Genomic DNA, 11,634 nt, shown 5'->3' with positions numbered 1-11,634 from the left:
TTTTTATTTTCCTAGTTGCGTATAACACCTCCAGAAATATATTTCTGACCCGCCGCTGAGCACGATGTCGCGGGTTCGATTCCCGGCCGCGGCGGCCGCTTTTCTGATGGAGGCGAAAAGCAAAAACGTCCGTGTGCACGAGATTTCGGCGCACGTTAAAGATCCCCAGGTGGTCAAAATTAATACGGAGCCCTCCACTGCGGCGCGCCTCATCGCCTGCGTTGCGTCGGCGCGCTAAAACCCACGCCACTGGTGGGCGGTGCTGGGTATCGATTTCCTTCCGATGCACGCTTTTTTTTTGTGTGTGTGTGTGTGTGTGTGTGTGTGTGTGTGTGTGTGTGTGCGTGTGTGCGTGTGTGTGTGTGTGTGTGTGTGTGAGAGAGAGAGAGAGAGAGAGAGAGAGAGAGAGAGAGAGAGAGAGAGAGAGAGAGAGAGAGAGAGAGAAAATCACTGTTTTCGACGTGAAACGGTCCCTCATAGAGTTCTTGTTATTAAACAGAACACCGTGTCTCAAACTGGCGGCGGTCTAATTTACAGCGCCCACGCTTGAGTTATTAGGACCGTGAGCTAGGGATTGAAGATAGCTTTGCCGCATTTACGGATTTACCTTGGCTCCTCTCGCTTCCGAGAAAAACACAGTGCCGAAAACACAAAGGTGGGAAGCTGGTATGCGTCAATTTCGAGTGGCATGGGAAATGAGATAGAGCGAACTGTTCGCGTGGCCTCCAGATATTTATCATCATCTCCGGATTTTCCGGTTGGGATTATAGGGACATTGCTTTCAACCGCGTGGCATGTTCACCACGATGTCGCTTGCTGTGTCGTAAAGTCTCGTCTCTAACTTTCCGTGTCGTCTGATTGGCCCGAAGGTCGCATCTGTATACCGGAGCGTAAGCTCCATGTTTGCTCTGCTTGCGCAGACAATTCGGTTGAAGGACGCGCTCAAGTGGCATTTTTACACCGATTCGCCCCGCGATTTCGTCGTGTGCTTCGCCGCCTCGTAGGGACAGGGCAGAGGAACGCGAATCCGCCCGCGCAGCGAGCAGTAGTAATTACTTCCTCTGCCTCTCTCTCTCGACAGGTGGTCTCCCACGACCTTATGCACAGGTGGTCCCTCCCTCGTCATTACGGCCTACTCGTCACAATTTACGGCCCCGTCTAATTTATATTTACACCTCGAGGCGCGCCGGTTCGCGGAAAACAATAAATACCGCTGCGGGTCGACGACTGCCGAGGCGCTCGCGTATATCGCGAGGACAGCCGCTTCGACTTGCGCTTCGAGGCCGCAGCAGTAAGCGAGCAGGCGAGGTTTGACGATGGGTTTGTGCGTGTGAACCACCCAGAAAAAAAAATCCTGTCCTCGTTAAAAAACAAAAACAAATGTGGTGGTGGACGAAATAATGACAATAAAATCTGTGCTTTTATATCGAGGCGACAGACTCCAGTACATTCAATTATAAACGTTTGCGTCAGTAACAGTTATAAGGAGAAACGGCTTACCTTTAGGTATTGAATGAAATGTAATGATGAATCGCGGATTTTTAGAATGAAAGCCTTTTATGTCTCATGAGCCGAAAAAAAAAAAATATGCTTTACCTTCTCCACTGTTTTTCTCGGCGCGCCGTGCCATCTAGACATTGCAAATCATGCTGGTGGAGGCCAAGCTTTTTTTTTAAATGGCAGCTCTTTTGGGGCACCATGCTTGTTTTGGGGTAATTTGGGAGCACTGCACCGTTGCAGATGGAATTGCAAGAGCCGAGGTGTATGCGACCTTTTCAACACAAAGAGGTCATCTAAGGTAAACTTCAGTACTGTCTCTACAAAATATCTTCAGTAAATATGGCTGAAATTGATGCAGTCGCCAACGGTAACCGATACGAATACCAGTCTGCAAGGGCGTGGGAGGTGGGATTAAAGCTGGCCTAGCGATGTATATTGCGGTAAATCATGGTAGTCTTAATTACGCTTCTCCAACGTGCAGCACAAAAGCGAGGAGGCTCGTGTGTCGAGATTGTGCGTCCATATTAATCCGAAGCCCTCCAATACGGCGCTGCCTCATAGCGCAAGTGTATAGCCTCGGCAGGGGAAGCACCGCAATCGATCAATCAATCAACGTCACCGCTGAGCACAGCAAAGCTCGGACAAAAGATTCTGTTTCAAATACCTGCGTATCTTTCAGTCTACATCGTTCTTTTTTATCACCGACAGGCATAGCGTATGACTGACTGACTGAGCGTTTACTCGTCCTAATGTCCCCAGCAGGGCTCCGCTGACTCGCCTTTAGGCGCCCGGTGTCATCACCCGTAGGCCCCAGACATTGCGGTTATTCAGCATGCTGTGGAGCATGGAAACGCGACTGCCTCTTTTGTTGCACTCTACCTTGCTCTTTCTCCCCATTTCCTGCCAGTTGGCGAGTGTGAAACGTGTGGCTGACCGCAGTCTCGTCCAACCGGACGGGAACCCGCCCGGTGTTGCCACAAAACGATGGCGCGAGCAGGGCGCGTCGCTTGCCCTGCCCTACCGTGCCCTTAAAGAAATAGTAAAAACCGCGCACTCGGCAAGTGCTCCAACTTGCGGCAGACTCAACCGACTTTGGCGTTTTCAGCAACATCCTGTCTACTCTTCAGCCCAGTCGGCGATGAGCGAGTGTTCCTAGAGTAAGCTAGAATGCCAACCCACAATTAAATGACCCGGCCAAACAGAATTTACTTATGTGTAAAAGGTACCAGAGCTTCAACTGAAGTCATGTGCCTGGAATACGGGAGATCTTGTGCCTTCGGGGGCTTTCGCAAAGCCCCCTCCCCCCCTCAAAAAAAAAAAAAACCCACCTCGTCCCCCTCCTACGCCTACGAGGCTTATCCTGGACAGCCCCAACCTCGGGGACGAGCTCGTGTTGGGCGGCAGAGCCGAGGCCGCGTGCACGGCACTCGGTCAGATTCCCCCTGAGCCCCGTTCCCCTTACCCCTTCTAAAGGCCGATAAGTTTCGTTTTAACACCAAAAGACAACCTGGGCGAGATATAACGATAAGAGGTAAGGCTACCAAAGCAACGTATTCATTTCTGCGTGCTGGCTTCCCCCACAAATGAACACGCATGCCAAATGGTTGAACAAATTACCGGCTTGGAGGTTCGTCATGGCACCTTTTTACTGTAAATTGGTTTTATCATCTTAGATGTCAGGTAATTAGCCTTCATTGCTACATTGGCACTTACATCTCTACCTGCTGGAAACGCAGCGTATTATGATAGATTACTGGCTGTAAGCCACTGTACGAAAAGCCATTTTCAGGGGATTTCCCTTCACCTTTCCAGTGCATAAATTGTTGTGGGAGTGCGAGTGGTCGTCCAACTCCTAACTTACCCAAAAAACATGCAGATTAGCTGTTGGGCTGGTAAAAGTTTTTGATGTGGAGAATACATTTTCTGAAACTGCCGCTGCAGTGTTGGTCTGGAAATTGCTGTGTTTACGAGAGGTGTTTATAAAGTTATTTACCCAGGTAAGAAAGCTAACAGTTCCGAAAATAACCAAAGCCTCTTCCTTAAATTAAACAACGTATGGTTAAAACGCGAACATTTCTCTCATACAATCCAAGTCAAAGTCGATGTCCGAAATCCAAACTCCTTCGACCGTGTCGGAATGACGCAGTCAGATAGACGTCGGCTTCGTAACGCGACGGGGACAGGTTAGATTCCATTCACGGGAAGCGTTTTTTTTTTCTTTTCTTGAGGCGCTTTATGTGCCTTTGTAGCAACCCATTGTGTAAGCTGGCTTTCCTGCAGTGCGTTTTGGGCGTAACGATTTGGATTTTGGACTTGGACTTTGTACTTTGAAAACATTGGCTTTCGACCAGAGGAAGCTTCGCGTTTCAACCATCTTTTGCTTAACCTACGATCAACATCATCGCCAGAAAAAGTTAACTTTCCTGCAGTGCGTTTTGGGGCAACGTTGCCATCAGTGAGACATAGAAAGTTTCGCTTTTATGTTTCTGAGTGTAGCCGCCACACAGCTTCATCCGGTCTTCCTCCGGTGAGATTACATGGCTGCGAGAGAAGCTCAGCGAACCCAGTTTCTGGAACGCGGACGTCATGCACACAGAAGGATCCGCTCGGAAACGCAGCGAAGTCACTGCGCCAGCACCGACAAACTTGAAGGCGCTCCCTTGCGCTGCCCTATGGGGCGGGTTCGACGCGCTTCTGTCGCAGCCATGTAACCGCGGATTTTGGCGCCTTCATCACTAGAAAACCGCTGCCCACGCGGATAGTTCTTCAGAACTCAGGACAGTTAATGACCCGTCAGCTGGTGTGCTGACCTGTTCTGACTGCCTGTTAAAGTGACAGTACGGTGGATGATAGAACTGTTCGTACTCACTTTCTCGGCTGCCAAAGGGTTAGTGACGCGGCATGTGGACCCGTACATTGTCGTGAACGGCCTGCTGTGAGCTTTCCTTGGCTCTTTACATTGATTGACTCACGCGGGGCGATCAAGATGGTGGAATATCTCTCTCTAGTTGACATTGTCTTGTGTGGGATCGCCTAAAGTAGCAGGAGCCCCTTAGCATCACAGAAGACAGTATACCATGACATTACGTGTAGCCTCTTCATTCTTGAACGTTGGGGGAGTTGGCGATGACTCGCGCTTCGACAGCATAGAGCACATTTCGGATATTTGTGACAGTCCCAAGTTTTGTCTGCGGTGACCAAATGATGTACAAAATTAATTCGCTTTGTCTTTACGAAGTAACTTTCGGAAGAGGTACCTCGTAACTGGCTGTAATGGCCTTCTGACCTGGCGTCAGCACACGGTTGGGGGATGGGGGAAGGGGGGGGGGGGGGACGGTTTTAGGTGAGTGTGGTCTTTCCATTCCACCATGAAAGAAGTTCGGTCAGCCTGCATGAAATATGCGCTGGCCTTAGGTGTAAGTATGGCAAAAGTCGCAGTACAAAATTCTAAATAAAAGAAAATACTTACATTAGTATGTCCTGATGCCCCTTTCTGAGACTTTGTCGCTACACCAAGGAATTCTCAAACACGCTTAACTTTGGTTTTGTACAACTTAAATAAGTTCGGTGCGACGTTTTTAATACGGCCTGGTACAAAACACAAAGACCCTCTTGTCATCGCTGTTCACCCTTCCACTCCGCGACTTCCGCGCAGATGGCCGGTCTGATTCTTCCCCTGCGGACGCTTCCCCCAACTCACTCTACTACCACCTGTCCAGTCGTCCGTTAATTCTGTCTCGCTTACACAAAAGGCTCGCTTACCGGTTAGCTCAGTGGGTGGTAGTTGCGAGCCCCGGACAAGAAAGCTTCAATCGCCAAGTTCGCAGAGGAAGCTGTGTATCGTGCTCATGGGTGCATTGTAGGAGAATGCTAATTCTTCCTCCGCACCAGGTTAATCCACCTCGGGGGAGGGGTGGGCTCAATTACTTCTCTACGTGGTGCGTTTGAGAGCCGGCCTCTCGCCATACTTTCGCTACGGCACACGTGTCCTATAGTCACGGCTTGTTCTGTGATTCGGGACGTTTCCCTTTCCCCATTATCGTCGGGCTTCTCGCCAAGCGCAGAACCTGTTATTAGTGCGAGTGGCGTGCATGGAGGGGGGCCCTCGCCTCGGTTACACGCGTTTTTAAATGTCCCGCGTGAAGATTCAAGCGCCAGGGAGGGGGGCGACGTCCGACGCGCAGCTTCGTTCGTTAGGAGGGGGCCGCGCGCGTGCAAGCTGCGCGTCGGATGGAAGTCGATGAAGCGGCGTTTCCGCCGTTCGTTTCGAGTCTCGTTAGTGGAGATGGAATTGTGCGCCGATTATCTGCTACTCGCGCGCGGAGGAGGAGCGGGGGCTATAAATTCGCGGCTCATTTGGTCTGCGATGCCCGCCGGCCAGTGAGCAGCTGGGTGGTTTGGCGGGAGGCCTCAACCGCCCGACGCTGCCCGGCTTGTGCGGGCGCGGAGTAAGCGCGCTGCGCGACGACGATTTCCTCTTGGGATGCGATCGTCGTACACGCTGTTTAGAGCACGTGTTGTCCCGGGCCCTCGTGACTGTCTCGCTCGCTTCTTCTGTCTGGCGTGTGGTCCGTTTCGTTGCTACACAGCTACATAGGTCACGTCAGTGAGCTCTGACGCTTTTAACTTCGTTTCACACTTGATGAAGGAGCGGCGGCACATTAAAGTTCCTCAAACCATCTTTTGTTGTATTAATAGCAAAAAGAAGGAAGGAAGCCCACACTAACGCGTAAGACAAAGGTAGCGAAGCTGTACGAAACCTCCACGATCATCACGAAGGTCTTGCAGCCGATTTGCTTTTTTTCGCTGCCGCTACGAACTTAGCTTCATGATTGTTGCTATTTTTGTGAGCTTCTTTCAATTTTGTGGAAGTTATAATCATTGGATATCACCTGGGAGGGTCGTACGCCATGACGTGTCTTTCTCGTTCAAAGCAACTGTTGCCACAATTACGGCGAACGCTGGAGTCTTTCTCGTTCCGAGGAAGTCCTAGCAAGCGTTGCCGCGATTACGGCGAACGCTGGAGTCTTTTTTTTTTTTGCCACTCTTGGACAGTTTCCCTAAGTGGGTATGCTTGGGTTGTAAAACGTGCGCAGGGGACGCTGGGCGGTCATCGCGAGGCACGCACTCACGAGCGCTAGGCATTCTCTTAGTTTTGTTTACTGCCGGGCGGTCGACGCGAGGCCGGCGCTGACGTGCGCGTGCTCGGCAATTTCTTGGTATTTTTAACCGCGGGCACGAACGATTACGATTTGCTAAAGAGCTTCGCTGTTAAAACTGCGACCTCTGGAAGGGGTCACGTGCCATCACGAACATTTACCCACGTCTAGAAAACAGCTTGCCTAACGAGTAAATTACCGAGTCGTGCAATGAAATCGAAGCCGCCTTTGTGCATGTATGTGTTGGAGCTATGTGTAATGTCAGTAGGATAGTAGCTCGTTCGTGGTGCCAGCGACCGGACAATAGACTTGCGCTGGAGAGTTTCGTTCATCGGCCTACTCCAGTGTTTGAGTAACCGCAATATCCTGATCTCCACAGTTGGCGATCAAGCCGCAGATGTTTATCCGGTGTACGTATAGCAGTGGGCAGGGCTTAATTGGGGATCTTCCCCGCACGGGTTGAGACGAACGAAGCTCCAGTGCGGGGAGGGCCAATTGGTTGGGATTCAGCAAGCATTCAACTGCGCATGTAATCGCGAAATGAAGTTGCACGCGTGTTAAGCGAGTTATTTGGGTTCGGTCACTAGGTCTGCTGGTTTACTGTCCACTAAACTAAACGTCGCCTTCGAAAGGCGGAATTTAGCGCAAATTACGAGGGAAGAAGAATCACACAGAGAATGGTTGGGTCAGAACTAAATCGATTTCCAAATGAAGAACAGCGCATTTCTAATCTGTAGGCAGTGGCTTGCGCAGGATTTCATTTCGGGAGGGGGGGGGGGGGGGGGGGGGCGTGAAAAAAGAAAAAACAGAAAAAAGAAATAAACAGCCAAAACAAAAAATTTACACAAATTTAAAATGCAAACTTCAAGATAAGGTCGTACTCCACATTATTTTCCGATTGTTTTGTTCATTTATGCCCCACTAACATTGCAAATGGATAATTTGCGTCATGAGAACCGCTGGGAAGGGCTTCATTCTTACTTAGTGCGCATCGCAAAAGAGCTCATAAGTTGCGTGTGGCTGGAAAGACGGTAATATTATTAATAAAATACTCATCATAGTTGTTTTCATCAATATCAAAGTATAACCCGTAAGAGGCTTCTCCGGCAAAAATATTGTAAAAGCTTCATGCAAAACGACAAAAAAAATTGCCCCGGCTGTTGCTTATGTCGTATTGCTACTTGATCTGCTTGCTGTCTCAGTGTGTCTTGCCAAAGCGGCGGCTTGCTCCGGCGTGGTCGCAAGGTTATCGCGATGCGCCGTCAGTGGCCCTACCCGTTTTTTCTCGATTAAATATGATTTTCAAGCAGCATCATATCTCCCCTCCAGCAAGTAAATAGTCCTTTCTCACCGAAGCAGCGCATTGGGAACGACCACGCACTCGCAGGGCGCACGATAGAAGGAGAATATGAGCCGACGAATCACAAGATGCTGTGTCGCATCCAGGCCAATTGAGAATGCAGCATTTCTCAGCAGTCCCACGATTGCGCGCGGTTGCAGCGACAGATTTACCTCCACAATATTGTTGCATAAAACTCTGTGGAGCGATGTCCTTGTCAGGCTTCTGCCCGTGCTCTTTCCCTTTCGCCTTGGTCGTTGTCTGTCCCGTGACGGTGGCATCAGTGTTCCGTCCAGGATAGGGTGGCGCAGCGCCTTATTTGTTGTTTGCTACTTACTTTCTGTCGGATGACTGAGTGGGGTAGGGAGGAGAGCTTGCAAGAGTAGCCTTTTTGTCGGAGCAGGCTCTAGAAACATGTGGGAAGCTCTTGTCGGCCCAGCGTAGCTCCGCGATTAGTACAGGTAACGTCGTTTGTTAAACTAGATTATTATTATTACTATTTTATTTTTTTAATTTTTTTTGCGGGAGCGGCATTCTGGACGACCTGCTGTTCCATGTTACGTGACCTGGTGTGTGGTGTGTCCCCACGTCGGGCCCACGCAATACGGGATTTTTGTGCCATCAGCCCAACTTTGTCGATCGCAACGTATAGCCGCTTTGACAGTGCCTCGTGGCCATACGTGGTGTCCGTTGTCACGGCCCAGCTTCGAGGGCCGTTGCACCGTCCCTTGTGCAAGCGGCTCGAAAGAGCTGACTTTCGCTTGGGTTGCAAGCAGAGGTGAGCGGCCGCTTCTGTTGTCCCTCCAGACACCTGGGGCGGCCGAAATGTTTTGAGCTATCGCCTGTCCGTCCAGCTCATGGTCTGGGCGTGCGCGCAGTGTTCCGGAAAGCCACTGACGCGACGCCGGGCGCGGCGTTTTTACGCGGACGTCGGCACTTCGTGCGCGTGTCTTCAGTTTCAGCCGTGTTTACCCAGTCGCTCTTCCCTCCTCTTCCTCCTCCTCCCGGCGTTGCAGTGCACCGGCGGCAAGCTGCATCCAGGCGGGAGGGCCAGTCTCGGCGGGCGTCCCCCAGTGCTCGGCTGTGTGCACCTGAAGTGAGGTAGTAGGTTGTATAGTTGAGAACTACATCTGCCAAGGAGAGCTAACTGTACAACTTGCTAACTTTCTTCGGGTCACACTATGCTCGTCGCGGCCCCGACACGCCCCTCCCGCTGCGCTCTCCCGGACCCTCTGTTCATTGTTGGGGGTAAGTACAGCGTCCGAGGTGAGTGGCCCTCCTTGCTCCCTTTTTTCTGAGCGCTGTCGACCTGGTTGTCTTTCAATTGGTCAACATTTCCCAAGCCCACAGACCTGACTACCGGCGAAGTGGGGGATGCGTATGCGCTGCTGTGTTTCGTTGGATGAAAGTGTCGACTAAAAAACGACGCTGATTATTTAGTGTAACGCCTAATCGAGGGCTCTCTTTCATGCACCTGAGCCTGCACTACCGCAAAGTTTCTGTTCTCCCATGTGGGAGGACGAGAGGGAAAGAAAGCGAGAGGGAAAATTTTCGTTTGTTCCGCTTCTCTGTCATTTTAGGGTGTGTGAGTGCCCCTGAGTATGCGAATGCGAGGCTTGGGGGAGGGATCTCTGCAGGACTTTGCGCGGCCTATCCGGAAATCCTAATGGTATCGTAACGCACTGAATTTGGATATGGACAGCTAGGTACGTCAATGCCCCCATTAGCTACCTCGCTTCTTTCCTATAGTAATTACACATCACTTGTGGCTATCGTCTCAGTATTAGAACATTAATCGCATAGCTGTCATACTCGCGCCGCCGTTGTGCGCGCACAATAAGCCGGTGGTCCTAGTCTTACATCGAAATTGCATCGAAACGCTTTTCTGCGGGAACCATTCGTGGTTAATTTCTCTCCGTACGAAATGGGTGAGCGCCGAGTGTATGTTACCATTTTGAAAATCCATATCGCCTACAAACAAGGACGTCGGGAGGGGGGGGGGGGGGGACACCACGCTGTGGTACCTGCAGACAGGTGTACGTTTGTTGCATGCAAGCACGAGAAATCGACCATGTGAGCCCACACTTACACGTGGGCACAAGCTCTTAAATCGGCTGTATTGAGGCCCCTTCCAGGCGTTTAAGCTAGGAGCAGCTATACTATTGCAGCGAAGTCCGCCGGCCTCTCGACATCATCCATCTCTAAACATAAAGTTGAAGGGTGATGAAGGGACATTTGACGATGTGGAGAGGCCGTGGCGTACGAACGCGAGGACACATTTTAGCACCCGGGGCCCGGCAGGCAGCATGTTGTTCGATTTGAAGACGAAACAACAACAACAACAACAAAAATGTCTTAACGCCCGTGCGCCGATATTTCGCTGCACGTTAATGATGTTTGGTGGTCTTAATTAATCCGGAGGACCCCGGAGAGAAGTTGGTTGCGTAAAACACCAAAAATTTGATTTTTTTTTTCAACACTCATTTCTATCTATTCAGGGACAGCGACGCATAGCCTTTCATGCAATAATTGTATGAAACTCTGTGCTCTGAGGGAGAACGCTAGATAAGTCCTTGTGTGTTTGCTTCATGGGTGAAGCCGGGTATCACTGCCTTGACGGCTTGGGAGTCTTGTGATTACTCAATCACCAATTCCACATATCAGTGCGGGTTTTACGGGGCTTTGTTTGACTACCCCGAGGCGATAAATAGGGAGGCTTCGGGAAATTGGTGAACATTTGAGAAGGGAGTACTGTAACTGTAGCTCCAGGAGTACACGGCCTGATTCCAGCAAAGCTTTTGCTATAGACCACAGTACGATAAAAAAGGTGTCCCTAAACGAACCGACAAAACGATAGCAGAGTTAGTTTTTTTCTCTTCCAACAAGAATGGGCGTGTCACTGTCACCAGTTTATACGATACACTGTCACCAGATGAGCGTAGGTATCGCCCTTGGAGGAAAGGCCGCCTAACATCATTATAAAATTCGTGTCCGGAGAAGCCAGAAGCAGGCTGCTTGATGCTGCAACAAGTACGACTGACTATTTATTGCCTTGAAATTGCCAGATTGACATCCGTGCATCTTGACGCGCATCCAGGTCCCGCGTATAAATCATTTCTGGGGCGGAATTCTGCGTTGTGTCAGTTTCCAACGCATCCGCTTCGTCCGGGCACTTATTGGTTGAAGGCGCATGACACGGTTCTGGCGCAAAACACGCAATGCGGAGCGTGGGCTTCACCGCACACGTCAGAGGCCGTGCAACCGGACTATGTCGTGGCTTGAAACGGACGCTGAACGGAAGCTTTCGAAACAGGCAGAACTCAGATCACCGCCCCTGATGAAGTCATTGCTCAGAAAAAAAGAAGAGGCAGAAAGAGAGAGAGGGGTGGGAGGGAGGGGGGAGGGAAAGAGGGAATGTGTTCTAGCTGGCGGTGAGCTCGGGTGACGAATTCGCGTATACTGTTAGGAAAAGCTGATCGTACAGTTTTTCGTCCGCTGTGAGAGAACGGGAAGAAATTACACGCGCGTCTGACGATCGTGGAAGCTTTCCGCGCTTATCTCTGTGTTCTATTTTTTGCGCGCTTATCGCCATAAATACGCGTACGTGACACGCTTTGCGCACATTCGCACAACGTT

The 11,634-nt window shown here is 50.6% G+C and overlaps 1 protein-coding gene across 1 annotated transcript in view; it reads left to right on the top strand.

Annotated features, from left to right (window-relative positions):
• Positions 1–10,331, top strand: part of LOC144178276 (uncharacterized) — a 116,038-nt gene extending 105,707 nt beyond the window's left edge. The window contains exon 4 of the mRNA XM_077706012.1: positions 9,015–10,331. Coding sequence (XP_077562138.1) covers positions 9,015–9,103 — 89 coding nt within the window. The 3' untranslated portion in view covers positions 9,104–10,331. The remainder of the gene's footprint in view (positions 1–9,014) is intronic.
• The last annotated feature ends 1,303 nt before the right edge of the window (positions 10,332–11,634 follow it).

This window comes from Haemaphysalis longicornis, unplaced genomic scaffold, assembly GCF_048455015.1.
Source record: "Haemaphysalis longicornis isolate Haplotype H1 unplaced genomic scaffold, Haemaphysalis longicornis Haplotype H1 scaffold_4, whole genome shotgun sequence".
NCBI lineage: Eukaryota > Metazoa > Arthropoda > Arachnida > Ixodida > Ixodidae > Haemaphysalis > Haemaphysalis longicornis.
Note: the sequence above shows the minus strand (reverse complement) of the source record. Positions and strands in the feature narration are given on the sequence as shown.